At 43.6% G+C, this 17921-nt stretch overlaps 3 protein-coding genes across 3 annotated transcripts; all 3 read left to right on the top strand.

Annotated features, from left to right (window-relative positions):
• Positions 1 to 2812: 2812 nt before the first annotated feature.
• Positions 2813 to 8475, top strand: LOC132262554 (ras-GEF domain-containing family member 1B-like). The gene is made up of 4 exons (XM_059761849.1): positions 2813 to 3871; positions 4727 to 5590; positions 6625 to 6971; positions 7540 to 8475. The coding sequence occupies exons 1-4, from the start codon at positions 3212 to 3214 to the stop codon at positions 7784 to 7786; spliced, it is 2118 nt and encodes a 705-aa protein (XP_059617832.1). The 5' UTR covers positions 2813 to 3211; the 3' UTR covers positions 7787 to 8475.
• A 451-nt stretch (positions 8476 to 8926) lies between these two features.
• On the top strand, positions 8927 to 14070 carry LOC132262738 (non-lysosomal glucosylceramidase). Its single transcript, XM_059762138.1, has 7 exons — positions 8927 to 9182; positions 10449 to 10537; positions 10654 to 10834; positions 11023 to 11309; positions 11377 to 11860; positions 11928 to 12734; positions 12828 to 14070. The coding sequence occupies exons 1-7, from the start codon at positions 9019 to 9021 to the stop codon at positions 13474 to 13476; spliced, it is 2661 nt and encodes an 886-aa protein (XP_059618121.1). The 5' UTR covers positions 8927 to 9018; the 3' UTR covers positions 13477 to 14070.
• Positions 14071 to 14393: 323 nt separating this feature from the next.
• LOC132261553 (vacuolar protein sorting-associated protein 54) lies at positions 14394 to 17899 on the top strand. The gene is made up of 3 exons (XM_059760407.1): positions 14394 to 14604; positions 14783 to 15521; positions 16052 to 17899. The coding sequence occupies exons 1-3, from the start codon at positions 14483 to 14485 to the stop codon at positions 17885 to 17887; spliced, it is 2697 nt and encodes an 898-aa protein (XP_059616390.1). The 5' UTR covers positions 14394 to 14482; the 3' UTR covers positions 17888 to 17899.
• The last annotated feature ends 22 nt before the right edge of the window (positions 17900 to 17921 follow it).

The following is a 17921-nucleotide window of genomic DNA, read 5'->3' as shown; positions in this document are numbered from 1 at the left end:
CGACTCTCACCGTTCTTCTCCCGTCACTCCGCCTCTGAGATTCACGCCGAAGAAGCGCCATGGAGAGTGTTTTGCCATTGAACAACAAACAAAACAGCGTCATGCGGAGCGAGGGAATAATTGCAATGTGCGAATATGCCTCTCCTGGGGGCCAATTTCTGTGCCTCAATTGTCAGGAAAGTAAAATTGCAGAGGATGGATAAGGAAAGGAACTAATCTTAGACGGAATTCTATGATGAGACAAGCAAATTGTGGATTATTATGCCAGCATCACAAAGGATTAGGGGTCTCTTTATCTCATCACAGAATTCAATAACAAAGCTATATTTACTTTAATGTCATGTAGAAATGCGTCGATGTAATTTACTGAGTCCACAACAATGTGAAGTGAATGATTAGGTGTGTAAGAAAAAAATGGTGTTACTGATATTTCATTTTACAAATATAAAACTTATGATAAACCCTCTATAGAGAAGGATGTTTAAGAACACCTTCAATCTGCTTTATTCTTCTTCTCGACAACTTGTTCGATTTTCCCTGCATGCCACACGGTTATTTTTACTTTTAACGGCGCGTTTTCCTCATCTCTCTACCACAGTTCCGCATAATCAAACACGAAATGTTGATTTAAGGGAATTCGTGATGACATTGCCAATGTTGCGGCATCTTCGCATTTTTCTTCCATTCTGCACACACATTTCAAAGCCAAACGGTTTCTAGCGCGTTTTTTCCCATTCTTTGCTGTTAATTCTTTTCACATAAACTCTGTTTGGTTTGGCGAAGACCCACACAAGATAGATTCTCTCATTGGTGTGTTGCAAATCTATCACTCGAATATTGAGATTTACTATGAGCAAGTTTACGAGCGTGTCATTAACGCGGAAGAAGGGGAATTTCTTTACCGTTGGTGAATTTCATAAGCCTTAATGAGCTCAGAAGAGTTTTACATCATTAGAGATTGCCTGGCGGTCTAAGATCAGTGTTACTGTCCTCTATTAGGGTCCTGAAGGCTTTAACTTGGGTTGCTTATCATGAAGATTGAAAGTTTTCATGTTGATCAAAAAAGACATTGCAATGAAAAGAAATTTTAATTCAGGTGAAAAGCCAGTGTTAATTTTCAGTTTGATAAAACCTTATAATAAATTCAACTGCTCTGAAGTCAATTTTCTTCATCTTGTAATAAAAACTTGACTATTAAAATTTATGAGTTGCAAATTAAAGAATCTTTATTAAAATGCGAAAAAGACATGACAAAGAAGTGAGGATGAGTAGATGGGAGTATAACAAGGGAGACAAGATTTCATTTACACTAAATAATGAGTGATTTCATACACGAGAATGACCTTTCCTCGCTGAATTTTGCAGATAAATTAGAATTTAAGTCGCTAATCATGCCATTTCGTGTGAAATTCTCACGAAAAATTCATAGAAAGTGTTTAGCAAAAGTTTGCAATATAAACTTTACCTCAAAATAATTCAGTGGATGAACCCCTCACTTTGCTATGTTCTCCAATCTCCGCGGTGAATTCTCATTTATGCAAATTCTGTCGATTCAGAACTGTGATCTTAAGAAGAAACACATTGAAGCGGTCAATTTTATTCTTCTGCCTTTCTCTGGGTCACAAAAATGCCGGTCAAAGCCGAGGTTCGATGTTTCTCAACGACTTATTCAAATATGTTTTTCCACGGAGGGTTGGAAAATGCGTCGAATCTGGGCGAAAGGGGTTGTTTTTTTTTGTTGCTCTTGCGTCGCGCACGCGTCCTGAAATCACAACAAAGAAGGGTGGCTACGTCTCTTGAGTGTTTGTCGACCAGGAATTAATCCCTCATTTGACGCGAAAACCTTTTATATTTTCCCACAATTCGTTTTTCGGGACTTTCCCTCTGAGTTTTCCCACATTTCGGTGATCAAGTGATGTGCGGGTGAAGAATGCTGCAGCCCAGCGACAAGAGACGGCCGCCAATCCCGGCGAAACCCACCAATATTCCACCTCCTCCGGCCGCTCGGAGACTTCCACAAGCCCAGTCTCAGGTGGACGGAAGTGGCTCTGAGAGTCATGCTGCCCACACGTCCGCCAGGAAGCCACAGAGTGTCAGCCAGACCACTTCAGGGACTCCCTCGGGACCTCTGCACCTTCACCAACACCGCTTGATTCACCAGCTGTCGGAGGAAGTGAAGCAACACTGCCGAATCATCCAGGATAAGCACCTTGTGGAGCGACGAAGACCACAGCAAATGGTAAAATTATTTAATCTCTGCACATCCAACAAATTGCAACATTATCAGAAAAATGTCGCGCAACTGTTTCCATAAAAGCGTTCGATGTTAGTGAAAGGGAGGAGGAAATTACCTGTAAAATTTAATTACATTGGATGAAAAAGTCATTCAACTGGCACTCCCTGTGCCCCTCAGCCTTAAGGTATGCAGAACGTAATTGTTATGAACATGAACGGCTGATAGAGAAAAAAAAAACATTCTGGAAACGCTCCAACAGTCCATGGCAAATGCACGAGTGTGCGCCCTCTGGTGTGGCATAGTGTGAATTTAAGTGTGAGCGTCACTCGATGAGTGGACAATCGATGTACATTATGGCATGGAAAAATTCGTGAAATTTTGTATAAAGAGGTGCAAAAGAAGAGTAGGAACCCGGAAAATAGATATTTTCCACCCACCACATATTTATAAACAGACTGTTTTTAGACTTAGGGGTTGCTTAATCTTTCAAAATTTCATGTGAAATTTTCAAAGGTTTTACGAAGAAAAGTGCGAAACCACGCCGACTAATTTTCATCGATTCGTCAGTCTGTCAGTTTGTTTTGCAGTGAATGTTTGTGCACTCCCCAAAAGTGGCTGTATCTCCCTCTTCCTGAACTCTAACTGTTATGACTCCTCGTCCAGTGTGTGCCAGAGACTGTCCTGTTGTGTTCGCGAATGATGTTTCCCCTGTGCATAATTGTTGGTGATTCGGGAATAGTTGTGAAGTGTCTGTGGCGCGCTTGGTAACGCTTGTGGGCTGTTTTCTTGTGTGGCTTGGAGTGTGCGACTTAGAAGACGGTCGAGGCGGGGCAGAAGCGGCTATTGACACAATTTCTTGGCGGATCCGAGGTCACTCGAGTGCGTGTCTTCTGCGCAGAGTGCGGAAGTGGCCGCGCGCAGGCGGTGTGGGGCAGGTCCCGGAGGATGAGCAGGATGAGTCACGACATCTGAGCCATGGACGAGCAGGACATTCTCAAGACGGTGGAGGCCGTGCTGGGCAAAAATTGTGTCATTGTGGACTGCGAGACCACGTCCACGGTGCGCGAGGAGGAGGTGCTGACCATCAACGGGGTTCCCGTGCGCCTGGACGGCTCTGAGCAGGACGCCATCCGGGCGGCGCTGAGTACGGGCCAGGTGCCTCCGTGTGACCTCCTCAACCAAATCCTCTACCAGGCCGGCATCCTGCGGCAGCCCGTGCGTCTGGAGACTTCCCTCAGCATCAAATCCTCCATCGTGCACACGGAGGAAGTTAGCGTGGCGCGAGACGGACGTGTCCTGGACGAGAGGATGTGCGAGAAGAAGGAGAGTAACTGCTACACCAGTTCCTGCACCGAGGTTTGGGAGCCAGTGGGCTCACGCCAGAGAACGCCTCGGGTCACGCAGAAGCAGGGCGACACGCCGTCCAGCAGTGGTTGCAGCATTCCGGCGGTGTCCTCGTGCAAACTCACGGCGGACGGCAGGAGCACGACCTCAGCCGCAACCATCAGCAACTCCGACTCTGGTCATCATGGCAACACCTCAAGGGCCACCATGAGGACGCCCTCGTCCTCCTGCTACGACGATTTCCCCTCAGCCAGCGAAGAAACGCCGATCTTCATCAAGACAGCGCCTCAGGTGGGCCCCATTGCTAGCTAAATGTTTGGAAGCGAGGCTCGAAGCCACTGTTGATATTTCTGCATTGTGATTCAGGGTGACTATTTATAAATTCATTGCAAATTCTTGCAGGTCAGTGGGGAAAAAACAACTTGGTATTTGTAAAAGCGTCAAATTCCTTGACTTCGTTCTTTATTGTTCTTTTATTCGTTATTTATTTCTTTTACAAAATAATTAGATTAGATTTATTTTCTTGGCACAAGACAAATTCTGCTTAGGCATTAATAATGATTTAGATAGAATAAGAAAAAAAGCCTGCGATAATTTACCTAGTCTTAATCGACCTAACCAGAGTTTGCCTATTTCCCAGGAAAATTGGAATTAGTCCTTTTTAACAGAACGATCGTGGCATAATTAATAATGAAATTCTCGGCTTTTCTGCAAATGAATATAATAAAACATGTTGCATTTCTGCGATCTGCACAGCAGCTTTCTTACGTAATACATATTTTTCTGTTAGAAATCCTGAATCTTTCGCAATAAATCTTCTGGTTGAAACGACCAGATTGCTTCCCTATTTGTTTTCAAATATTAGCCCAGATTTATTTATTTTTGAACGCAACACGAGAGTGTTTGCAGAGCAATTATGTATGCTCAAGTGCTTCAGGATTTTGCAATGTTGCTGCCAAACCTTTGAAATTGTAAAATTTCTGTGGTTTGACACACCCTCAAACCCATCTCTTGATGATCATGTGATTCGTGAAGCCACTGTTTGTGGCTCTTCGGAATGATCTCTGTGTATTGAGAAGAAATTATCACACTTTGGTTAGCATGTTAGACCCGTGAATATTCAGATTTTTCCTGTTTGTCTTTCAGGTGTCAGTGGACCAACACTCGGATAATCAGGAGGACGTGGGACCCAACAGTGTTCTCGTGTACCGCGATGGTGTGCTGGTGGCGGCGCCGCTGGAGGCCTTGATTCAGCACATGGTGCCCACGTGTGACTACTATCCGGAGCAGAAGTTTCTCTTTGCCTTCCTCCTGAGCGGTCGCCTCTTCCTCAAGCCGGTGGACTTGCTGGCCAAAGTGTGCCATCTGGGCGACATGGAGCAGAAGAAGCTCCAGCTGGAGGGCCGGGCAAGGGACGATGGGAAGCTGATGTGTGTGGTGAGGAACTTTGTGCAGCTGATCGCCGAGTGGGTGGAGACTTTCCCCTATGACTTTCGAGATGATCAGATGATGATGATGGTGAAGCAGGTCACGCAAAAGTGCATTGCATGCGATCCGCGACTGAGGCGGGATGTGACAAACCTAGTGCAGACGCTCGTGGGGCGCCTCACGAAGTTGGATCGCTACGAGGAGTTTTTGGAGAGGCTGAGACAACAGGAGCTGAGTCACACCACCGATATACAGCAACAGAGTACAACGCCGAGTGAAATGTGCCAACTGGTGCAGGATGTCACGGACATCTGTCCCAATCCAACTGTTCTAGCTCATCAGCTCACGCACATTGAGCTGGAGAGATTGTCCTACATTGGTCCGGAGGAGTTTGTGCAGGCCTTTAGCAAGGAGAACCCCCCGAATCTCACTGCCACCGATGCCTCGACGGCTCATCACTCCGCCCACGTGCCAGGCACACCGGGCAGCAGTGCCGGTGATGCCAAGAAAACGCGGAATCTCGAATCCTACGTGCAGTGGTTCAACCGTCTCAGTTACATGGTGGCCACATCCATTGTCAGAGTGAGTAGAAACACAAATTGTTTACCCCCTGACTCGAGCCATCTGGCCAAAGTCATAATAAATCATCGGTCAATTGCTTGGGGTCAAGATTTCAACTACCAAATTTGCCTTGCGCTGATAACATTGCCGTAATAAGTGTTGGATTCAATGTATGACTGGCTTTTTATACAGGAAGTTTCACACAATATTTTCTCCGCGAGTCTTCTGAGCGTCACTGTATAGTCTCATAACTATTAAGTTTTATGTTGTGAGACCAACAAATTGGCGGTTAATCTATTCTTGTATCTCCTCCAGCAAACATGATTTCATACGACTAATCGCAGAAAAGTGTATCAATTTCACGATCATTAATTTTGCAATGCAATTTTCTTCTCTGTTATCTTCAAAGTGAGCAACAAAAGAATGAGGACACCAACTTTTCTATTTTATTACTGTGCTCTTCTCGTATTTTCACTGCAATATAAATTAATTTTTTTTTTTTTGTATTGACAAGACAGTTTGATATATTCGTGAAACTGAGAAGATTTCAGAGATTGAAAAATATTTTCAAGAAATATTTTTAATGAAAAATGGGAAAAATTGTTTAACAACTTCATTAAGGTTGTTTTGGATATAAGTTTTATAAATGTGGAGATTGAAAAATGATCATATTTTGTGGTGTCCCAATACTTTAGCTGTCCACTGTGGATACATATGAGTAAAGCTGCAAAATATCAATTAATACTGTGTACTGTCGATGGAAATTACATATGAGTGAATTGAGTGTAAGAAAATGAAGGGGTGAAGAGAGGAATTGTTAAGTGATCGTTTGCCTCCTTCTTAATACTCTCAACACAAAGTGGTAAAGAACAATATTGGCCGTGTGAGGTGTTCTTGAAAATTTGCAACATTATGCAATTTTCCAGCGTGTAATTAGTAGATGTTTCTCTCAATAGATTATTCATGTTTAATTGAACAGCGTATAGTTTTTCTTTTCTTTCCTCTGTGTGTGAAATTTCTCACTGAAAAGTGCTTGTCTTTCCGATTTCTTGCAGCATGGGAAGAAGAAGCAGCGCGTCCGCTTGATGGAGTTCTGGATTGAGGCGGCACGTGAGTGCTTCAACATTGGCAACTTCAACAGTTTGATGGCAATTGTAGCGGGCTTGAATATGTCACCGATTTCAAGACTGAAGAAGACATGGGCCAAAGTGCAGTCGGCCAAGTTCTCAATTCTCGAACATCAAATGGATCCGAGCAGCAATTTCAGCAGTTACAGATCCACGCTCAAGGCCGCCGTTTGGCGATCTTCAGGGACCACAGATGAGAGGCAACGGATCGTGATTCCCTTCTTCAGTTTACTAGTCAAAGATTTATACTTTCTCAATCAAGGATGCTCAAATCGGTGAGTTGAAAATTGCTGTTCTTGCACTTCATAACTGATATGTTAGCTTCGAAGTATTAGATTTCCTGTGATGATGACGACGGAGAAAATGAGATAATATGCAAGCACACACTTCCATTCAAAACAGTCTCACTCTGTTGTAAGACTAGAAAAATTGCTGATGCGTAACGGACTGTGCAAAGTAGCCTCAAAATTCTCATAATTTGGCCCCCGGAGGCATTTTGATGGATTATTTATCTGTGCGATGCTTCATGGGATGGGAATTAATAACCGTTTGTCGTTCGATTCAATTTATTCCATGAATATGTTAAAGACCTTCAACATTTGCAGAGTTTTGTTGTTTGTTGTGTGTATGTTTCAAGAGACTTCATTGAGATTTGTGAATCATTCTGACGCGAAATACGAGTTGAATTGTATGTTATTTTGTCAACTGAATACTTAATATATTCATTTAGATGCCGGAAAGAGTAATTTCAAGAAGCTCTGTGGTTAATAAAATTAATAATCAGAATGACAGACGTTTTCCTTTAATTTTGTCTAAGAGTCTTTTTTTCTCTCTTTATTACAGTTTACCAAATGGACAAATCAATTTCGAGAAATTTTGGCAGCTTGCGAAGCAAATAATGGAGTTCATCTCATGGAAGCAAGTTCGGTGTCCGTTCGAGAGGCACGCCAACATCATCAAATTTCTGCAAGTTAGTCCTGTTCTCAATGAGAACACCTTGTCAATGGTGTCTTTTGAGCTAGAGCAGCCAGAGAATAACCATGACAAGGAGAGGTACAAGACCCTCAAGAGTGAGCACAACAACCACTAAAGGGCAGGTTTTGCAATTTTTGTGAAGAAAGGGGATGGAATGAATGCTTGAGTTCATTTTGAAGCATTGGAATGGAACACTATCTTGATACTTACAGTCGTATATTTTCTATAAACAATGTAATTTTTGATATGAAGAGCGAGAGAAGTTTAATATATTTAAATTTTACATTTTAAGGTGGCATCTATTCTGAAGAATTTGTACAAAATATTTCTGTGACGTAAGAATTACGCACTCTTTCATTTCATTATGACAAATCTCATGTTTTCAATATCGCTTTTTTACGTAAAGGAAAATCATAGAGGCAGAGATAGGGAATAAATGTGGGGTGGAATCGCAAAATACTTAAATAGAATCTTTGTTCTTTTGAATGGCACTAAAGTAAATAGTTATATATTAAAATAGGATACATATCATTGTATTTTCTCATCATTCCGCAAGAAATTCACTTTTCTATCCTCTATAGAAGGGTGTTTTGATGATACAATTGCCTAAATAGCAAATCTGTCTCGAAGTAAAAATATATGATACAAAAGTAACAGTATTACAAAAAGGAGTATAAAATGTAGAGGACAAAAATGGCTTAAAATGAAGATGTAGAAGAGTAGCACTATATCGAGGAAATTGTAATTATTTGACGACGGAAGTTGCAAGAGGATGAAAATAAAGCATTTAAATGATAAAGCAATCATACGGTGTTTTTTTTTCTGACCACAAAGGATACTCATCGTCTTCTAACAAAAGATCCTAATAAAGAAATGAGCCAGAAATATGAAGAAGAAAAACTGTATCTGACCTATGGTTTGACATAGAATCATATAATATATATTGGATAAATTTCCTCTAGAAGAAAACCACAAATTTGCTGAAGGAATATTTCATACAGCGCTAATTGGACGCTTTTCAATTGAGGGAAAACCTGGAGAGCCGCCGTCTGGTCTGCATACCCTCAGGCGACAGTCACGCAAACTTTCCGAATGCCCAAACCAGCTCTGCTTTTCGACACACGCGGAGAAAATGAGCAGATAACACGACACAAAAATCAGTGTGTGCCAGTGTGAAAAGCGAGAAGTGCGTCTCGACTGAGCGTCTTCGGATCGGTGGACTCGTGTCGTCGTACGTATTTTTAGTCGGTGGCTGGCTGTCAATCGGTGTGGTTGAATTTTTGCGTGCCGGAAGGGAAGTTTTGGTGATATTTTTGGGTAAAAAAAGCAGAGTCCCTAGAACTAGTCATGGATTGTGTGAGTGTGCAATCGACGTACGACCTGAAGCAGTATTCCTCGGTGCCCAGCTATGGCCTCAAGCTCAGCTTCAACCACGTTTTCCCGGAGAAGAGACACCAGAACATACGCCCCTCATTTCGACAAACAATCCCACTTTTGCCCCTCTTTTACAGGTAAGTTCATTGATTTCAGTCCTCATCACTTCCCTTCCCGCCGCTCGTGCGTCCTTCTCGGAAATCGAAACTCGTCTCTGGACAGCTCATCTCCCATATTTGACTATTTTCCACCTTTGCGCGCCCCTTTGCGAATCATCGGCGCCAATGTTCACAATTCAATCAAAGTGTCAATTGAGGTCAAAGTCTCTCCGCGCGGCGAAAGATTCCATCTCGCGAGATCGCGAGGAAATGGAATTCTTCCCCCTCCAATCTAATCAGCTGAGCTGTGCCAATTCCGCCTTGCGGAGCCTCTCAATTCGAGACAAATCTCAAATCTCCATGTATGCCACAAAGTGTAACAAAGAATTTTATTTACATACTCTTATCGATTTTCTTATAAAGCTCTTTCGGAGGAAAACAGCCGAGAGGAAAAGTGAAAGAGAATTTATTATTTCCTCACTATTTTTGCTGCTGGAAAGAAGAGGAAAGTGGACATTTGGAAGAGGGCGATAATTTGGCCAATTTCCAGACATTTTTCTTACTTGGACACTCTTGAATTTCTCCCCATCAATAATTCTTTCTTGTCTACACGACATATACCTTATCATCTCGATAAGAAAATTTGTTGGGGATCAGTGTGGAAATTGACAGAAACCGAAAACAAGACAAAGCTTGTGATAAATTTATGAGAAGAAAGATTTCATGACCTAAAATATGAATTCAAAATGAGACTCTATTTTTGTTAAACACACAACAAATAATAACAGAATAACCTATATTCAGAAATATATTGACCTATATCGGAAATGGATAGGGATTAAGGAAATATCTGGCCATATGTTTGTTCGTGGATGAGAAGGTAAAGTTTGAGTGCTTTAGTGCCAGAATGGATGTTGAGTTTTTCGATCATACAGGCTCTCTCTCTGTTGGACAGTGTTAAATCTGGAATATTAATGAGCTCCAGCTTTAACAATTCACATAGCAACACTGTAAAACAATGTTAATTAAGGACGCGTCATTAACCTCGAAGTGGATCAAAATTGTATCCGTGAAAGAGGATGAAAAGCAACTTAGCCATAAACAGATTGTTTGGAGAAGGAGATACTGAATGGAGAACAAACAAGTCTATTGAGGAATTCCGTCTCGAATTTCACCCTTTTGTGTTTCCGGGTGGGAAAAGTAATTTGCCAATGGGCAATTTCCCTAATAAATCATCATTGCTGAGCGGCTGAGAAAGTTTTTGATAAAAATACACAATCTAATTGATACCGTGTCTCTCGACAGGTATTTGTCCTATTATTGGAAAGTGACCAGAGAAGGCCGGCAGTGCTTAATGGATTACTACGACATGCAGAATGCCAAGTGTATTTATGGTATATAGTCTATCCATTTATATTCGTAACTAGAATAATACCAGTTTCTTCTATTTCTTGAATCTGTTAAGTACATATCTTTTCAATTTATTTTCTAAATATAAAATTTGTTATAGGGACACCGATAGGAGGAATTGGCGCCGGAACGATCGGACGGGGTTTCAGTGGGGAGTTTTGCCGATTCAGCATGAAGCCAGGACTCTATGAATACAACACTGTTGTGGCGGATCAGTTTTTTGTCACGATTCGCGATGAGAATGATCAGACAATCTTTCAGAGTCTCCTCTCAACGTACAAGTAAGTTTACTTTGGACCCTTTTTTTCCAAATTGCTGAGCGTAATTGATTTTCTTTCGTGCTTCTTTGCATGCTGCGCACAATTTTTGCTTCTGACTAACAAACGAAAAAAATGTTCTATAAATTGCTTTGCTAACACTGTGATTAACAATGAAGAGATGTGTGTAAAACACCCCCGATAAATTGCAGCCGACCAAAGAATCCATTGAGTGCGTGGGAGAGCAATTTGGATGCCACGAAGTGTCACTACACGGCTCTCTATCCGCGCTCCTGGAGTGAAATTGACTTGTCTGAACACGGCGTGAGACTCATCGGGCGCCAAGTATCACCGGTTATTCCCCATGACTACAAAGATTCATCTCTGCCGTGTGCGGTGTTTGTGTGGAGCGTGGAGAACACCTGTGATAAGGAGCGAAAGGTCTCCATCACGTTCACGTTTAAGAATGGCACGGGAACAAAAAAGCAAGATGCTGAAGGTGAGTTTGAAACCGATCAAATTTTATTCGGTACTGAAATTTATCCTTTTTTATGTCCATTTTCCAGGCAATCCCACGACTTTCCCATTTGGTGAGGGCACAGCTAAAGGTGTAGCTATAAAGCAGACAATCGCCGGCATGGAGTGCACATATAATTTGGCGTGCAAAAACGCTGGCGATGTGACAATCTCACGATGCCACAAGTTCGATCCGAATGGCAGTGGTGAGAAACTGTGGAGTGATTTAAGGGACACCGGAAAGCTCACGGACAAGTCCGTGGATGAGAATCTGAAAGGGAAGGACGTCGGAGTGGCAGTGAGTGGGCAAATCACCGTGAAACCCGATTCGTCTGGAGAGGTGGAATTTTGTTTGGCATGGGACATGCCGATAGTGAATTTCGGGAAGAAATTGAAGAAATACTCGCGCTATTATACAAAACATTTTGGCAACTCCGGCGAAGGAGGACCGCGAATCGCTGACTATGCATTTGTGAATTACCTCAAGTGGGAGCAGCAGATTGATGCCTGGCAGAGGCCAATTCTGGAGGATCCGTGAGTTACACATATTTTTGCTTGAACAATTTACAGAAACATGTTAATGATCTTTTCGTGTTTGCAGAGATCTTCCTGATTGGTACAAGAGTGCCATCTTCAATGAATTATACTTCATTTCTGACGGCGGAACTTGTTGGTTCACCATTGATCCTAAGGATGACTTGGCCTATGACGATCCTCGATTGGCTTATGGACGATTTGCTTATCTTGAAGGCCATGAATACCGCATGTTCAACACTTACGATGTGCACTTCTATGCCTCTCATGCTATTGCTAATCTGTGGCCTAATCTTCAAGTGAGTCTGCAGTATGACTTCCGCGATAGCATCTTTGCTGAGGTCGGGGAGCCACGGAAGTGTCTCTATGATGGCAAAATCAGCTGTCGCAAGGCGAAAGACAGCGTGCCGCATGATCTGGGCGATCCATGCGAGGAACCGTATATTCTGCCTAACTCCTATCCCATTCACGATGTGGCGGAGTGGAAGGATCTCAACACTAAGTTTGTGTTGCAAGTGTTCAGGGATTATCATGTGTTGAGCCAGTTGGCTCAAGCGAATGCGGAGAATGCCAGCAAATTCAGCTCAATTGAGTTCATCGATAAGGATAGCCTGTTCGAGATGTACACGCTAGACAATAAGCATCGCTTGTCGCCGGACGACAAAGCCAATCGCAAATCGGCCTCAATGTACATCAACGAGACGAATGGAAAGGTGTACCTGATGGACGCGATGGTGTATCTAAAGGCTATGTATCCGGCCTGCAAGGCTGTCATGGCCAAGTCTCTCGAGTGGGATCACGATGATGACGGGCTGATAGAGAATAGCAAGTTTCCTGATCAGACCTATGACTCCTGGGTCATGGATGGACCGAGGTGAGATCTAGATTTATATTGCTTTTAAAGTATTTAAATAATGAATAAATCGGATAAAGACTACATTTCCAATGCGGTTATTTCTTTTTTCAGCTCTTATTGCGGAAGTCTTTGGCTGGCTAGTCTTCACTGCATGGCCATAATGGCTAATAAGATGGACCAACCGGAGGAGTGCGTCAAGTACACGGACATCCTGGAGAAAGGGAAGCGATCTTTCGAAGATAAGCTGTGGAATGGGTCGTTCTATAAGTTCGACACAGCGCCAGCCAACAAGGACACCGTGATGTCTGATCAACTGTGCGGCCATTGGTACATGAAGAGCTGCGGTTTTGATTACGAGCTCTTCCCCAAGGAGAACGTGCGCTCGGCTCTCAAAGTGATCTTTGAGAACAACGTGAAGCGCTTTTGCAACGGTAATTTGGGCGCTGTGAATGGATATATCCAGAATCCCGTGCCAGATAAGGACGGTCATCCGGATTGGACAACAATCCAGAGTGAGGAGGCTTGGACGGGCGTGACATACGGCCTAGCGGCGCTCATGATCCACGAGGGGATGTTCGAGGAGGGCTTTGCAACTGCGGGCGGGCTGTACCAGACCATGTCCGAGCGAATCGGATTAAACTTTGAAACTCCTGAGGCATTGTACGCTGAAAGGACCTACCGAGCCATCGGTTACATGCGTCCGCTCAGCATCTGGTCAATGCAACTGGCTTGGGAGCGACGCAAGCACACCAGAGACTAAAATTGCTCAGCTGAGATGTTTCACCCCTTTTGCATTCCACTATCTTTATGCGATGTGTGTGTGTGTGTGTTCCGAGTACAAATGGTTACAAGGCTAGTTCACGGCTTCAGCTCTTTACAAAAAAAAATGTAATCTCTCGCACACGGAATGAATTTGACTCAATTTTTCGCGATATGAACAAAGATGTTACCCCGGAAATATTTACACTGGAGTCCCATATGTTATTGGTGTTACATGAGCTCAAGCAGTATAATTGAGACAGTCGTAGTTTTATGATTTTTATAATTTAACTGTGGTGCTTTAATTGGTGATCAATAAGATATTTTTCCAATTATTTTATTTTCTATTTAGGCTGTAGACGTTTTTGTAATTGTGATCCGTTTTTGTGAATTCCCAGTACTTGTTTGTGCATAAGTATTCTTCGTTAGTATGTTTTTCACATTGAAATTCGATTTTTACATATGTTCCTCTTAAATTGCGCTGTAAGGGAAAAGAGATTGTGAATGAAAGATGAGACGTACAAAATAAATGGAAATGCAGGATTTTAGAGAAAGGATCAAAAGCAAGCTTGAAAAGCTTATTGTGAGTAAAACATTTAAAGGATCAAGATATTCATATTTTAAATTAATATATTATATGTATGTATACACAATATCAGTTGTATTAATAAATAAAATCATATAAGCCCAAATTTATTGCTTATTTGAGCACTTTTGTAAAGAAGTCGACAATTTTCAGAAGCTAGAAATGCCTCGTTTACAAATTTATCGGGTGTGATTAGTTGGATGCAATTCATTGCAAGATTTGCAATGAATAAATCGAAAATTTCGATTGTTTCAATCGTTTCGATTGTGCGCTGGAAAGTTTATGGAGGAATTCCATGCCTAAATAATCTGCCGTACCGACCATCTGTCAATAGTGGTTGTCAAGACGTTGGCAGAAATGACGATGAGCGTGCTGAAAAGTGCAATTTTCGGTGAAAATAGTTACATTTATTGAAATATTTATGCTTTCTATCGTGCACAATGAAATGGCGAAACCACAGATCACGGTGGATGTGAAGTATGCATGGCAAACGTGTTCCTTCTGTCCTATGAATGCTTTCAAGTCATCTTCAGAGTTCGTCAAGTGAGTATCTTTGATAAAATATGTGATCAATTTTCTTCATCACTTCCAGTGCTAGAGCCTCGATTTCCACGGGCTCCTCAAGGGGAGTTGATAAGCAAGCAGACAGTGTTATCACAGTCCTGAGTATCGTGGCAAAAGCTGTGTATTTAATACAAAATTCCCTCTGATGTCTTTCCAGGCACTTAAGGGATCAGCACTGCACTAGGGAAGGTGGATCCTTCGTTTGCCGGTACGGGAGCAATGGCGTGTGCGCTTCTCTGCCCCTGGACGGCGTGAGCGACCGAGACTACGAGAGCCACGTGAACAGATACCATGTCCAAGGTGACGCCAAGGGTCCGGAACAGTGGTCAGTCTTCTCGGCGGCCCAAAATCTGCCGGCTGTGCTCAATGATCCCAACCGCAGCAAGCAGATTGAAATCTTCGTGGACCTGCACTCTAGCGCTTCACTTGAGCCTTCACACCACCTTCCGGACATCACATGGAACCACTTTCAGGTCCACTTGGCGAAGATTGGAAAGCGATACAAGCGCCATGTGCGGTTCGAGAAGCAGCTGACCTCATCCCAAACTAGTCACTCTGGCCAGAATGGCAATGAGGTCAGCGATTACGACCTCCAGGACATTCCGCAGATCTTCATGAAGCCGCATCTGGAGCTGAGCAATCCCGCCACGTTCGCGTCGGTATTTCCAGGTGTGGGTGACAGTCCGGACTCACCCCAATCCTGTCGGCTGCTCCAGGAGAAGCTGACCCACTACTTGGACATTGTGGAAGTGCAAATTGCGCGTCAAGTTGGCCAGAAGTCGTCTGCCTTTTTCCACGCAATGACGTCCCAGGACGTGATCATCGCCCAAATGAGACAAGCCATCACCAACGTTAGACAATTGAGGAGTAAATTAACCCACATCGATGAGACTCAAGTGAGTATATTAGTGACCTATATTAGCTTCAAGGCTTAAAATCTACAAATGTTTTTCTTTAAGTATTGTAAAAACATCAAAAGATTCTCAAAGTTTTTGTTTACGTACTCTTAAATCTTGGACATGTGATATAAGAATGTCTATAATAAGTTACTTTTGTGAATTATGAGTAAATTGCACTGTAACTGAATCAAATTATGCATTTACGATAAATGATAATTTTTCAAAAGCTATGAAATAACATGAAATACTGAAGTAAATATTTTACGACGGTCTTGACTACAGAAATAAATTGTGAAAATCATAAATATGAAGACACATATGATAGCGGGTGATGCAAGACGCTCTGTATTTTAACAGTGAAATTCTTACTTCATTTCGTATAATTGAGAGGTGTGAATATCTTCTGGTAAATGAGGCGAAAGATAAGAAAGAAAATGTGTTTATGCTTCGGTGTGTGGCGAAGTGGAAGAATGGGGACGCTATGAGCATGTTTATCGAATTTAAACTGTTTTTGCATTGTTTCGCAGGTGCGGGAGGCTCTTCTGGTCGCGAAATTGGCTCGGTCGCGGACACATTACTTGATGGTTCTGGAGAAGCTGCGTCTGATGGCAACAGTGCATCAGACGCAGCCCATGATTCAACTGCTCCTGGGCACGCAGGACTATGTGGCGGCGCTGGATCTCATCGGGACGACACAGGAGATTGTGGCGCAGGAATTAGTGGGTGTTCACTGCTTTCGGCATCTGCCGTCGCAGCTGACGGAGATGGAGAGACTAGTGGACAAGATGCTGACGACGGACTTTGAGAAGTATTCGACAGCAGATCTCAATCGACCGCTCACAATGGACGAGAAGGTGCTGGACGAGGACAAGCTGGTGTGCATAATCTCAGGGTTGCTGCGAAAGAAAAACTTCTCGTTTGTGGACACGTACAAGGAAGAGGCGATTGTGGCCATCAAGGCGATCGTGAAGCAACTCATGATCGAGGTGATTGCCACTGGAGATCAGGAGGTCTGTCTCACAGGTGCTGGTGAGGAGGCACAGAGTCTCTCTCTGACTGACTGGATTCTGCTCTTGGAGACGGCCACGGGCACGCTGGTGAGACTACTGAAACGCGTGAAGGCGGTGCATGATGTGATGCTTCAGACGGCGGATGCGAGCGCGGGAAAAGTGGATGTGACTGCCTTGATGGACTCTGAGGCCTTTCTCTCGCCAGCTGATCATCGGGCGGTGCAGCAGCGATTGCAGGACTTGCTAAAGACTATTTCTAACTACTGCCACGAGCGCTGTGCCACTCTCGTGTCGAATGAGAGTCTGGAGAAGAGTTCCGTCACGGCTGAGGACATCTCCAGACTTAGTGGAATTGTGGCGGATTTCAGTGGCGGATGTGAGGCAATCTGTGGCGGGCAGAGTGTGGCTTTGAGGGCAGCCGTGACTAATCAAGGCACGAGATTTGCTAATAAGTTTCATGCCGAGAGGAAATCTAAGTTGGCTCTGCTGCTGGACAGCGAGCGTTGGAAGCAGGCAGAAGTGCCGGCAGAGTTTCAATGGATGGTGGAACACATCGGCCGAGGGGAGTTTGAGTGGACTCGTGAAGAGGGAATGTCTTCTCCGCCATCGGCTGTGCTTCTTGTTGATGGTGAGCCGTTCGCCCTCGTTGGGGCGGCACTGCTGCTCGTGCAAATCGTTAGCGAATACTGTCGATGTGCTCAGCAATTGCCTCTGATTGCTGCCCAGCTGTCGCGGAGTGTAGTGGACTTGCTCAGAATCTTTAATTCGCGCTGTTGTCAGCTAGTCTTGGGCGCTGGTGCTCTGCATGTGGCTGGATTAAAGACTATCACCAGTGCGAACCTTGCACTTGTGTCCAGAGCTCTGCAGCTAGTTCTCTGGCTACTGCCACATGTCAAAGCACACTTCCAGCGTCTGGAAGCGAACGGTGCCATTGTGGCGGGCTATGACACGGTGGAGAAAGACTTTGTGAGCCATATTAAGGAAGTGGAGAACAAGGTGATGTCTATTGTGTGCACAATGGTGGACAGTCAGATGAGTAACTGGGATGCCAGGCCTCCAGTTCCTTCTCAGGCATTTCGCAATCTCTCGCGGCACTTTGTGAAGCTTCACGAGGCAATTGCGCCCATCCTTCCGGACGTTCAAGTTCACAGTGTGTACAGAATTGTGCACAAGAACTTCAAAGACAAGCTGCGAGAACAGATCGCGAAGCACAATATTGTGAACAACGGTGGACCACAACACGGAAGCGTGACATCGGAACTGACTTTCTACATGCAGACGCTGAGGAGTCTCAAGGCGCTGCCACCGGAGGAACTCCTGGATGAAACTCTGAACGATATCTGGATCAAGTGATCAATCTCCATACTTGGTGACATTCCTCAATTAT

The sequence above is a fragment of the Phlebotomus argentipes genome, unplaced genomic scaffold (genome assembly GCF_947086385.1).
Source record: "Phlebotomus argentipes unplaced genomic scaffold, Phlebotomus argentipes genome assembly contig_15, whole genome shotgun sequence".
Lineage (NCBI taxonomy): Eukaryota > Metazoa > Arthropoda > Insecta > Diptera > Psychodidae > Phlebotomus > Phlebotomus argentipes.
This window is presented reverse-complemented; position numbering and strand designations above follow the sequence as displayed.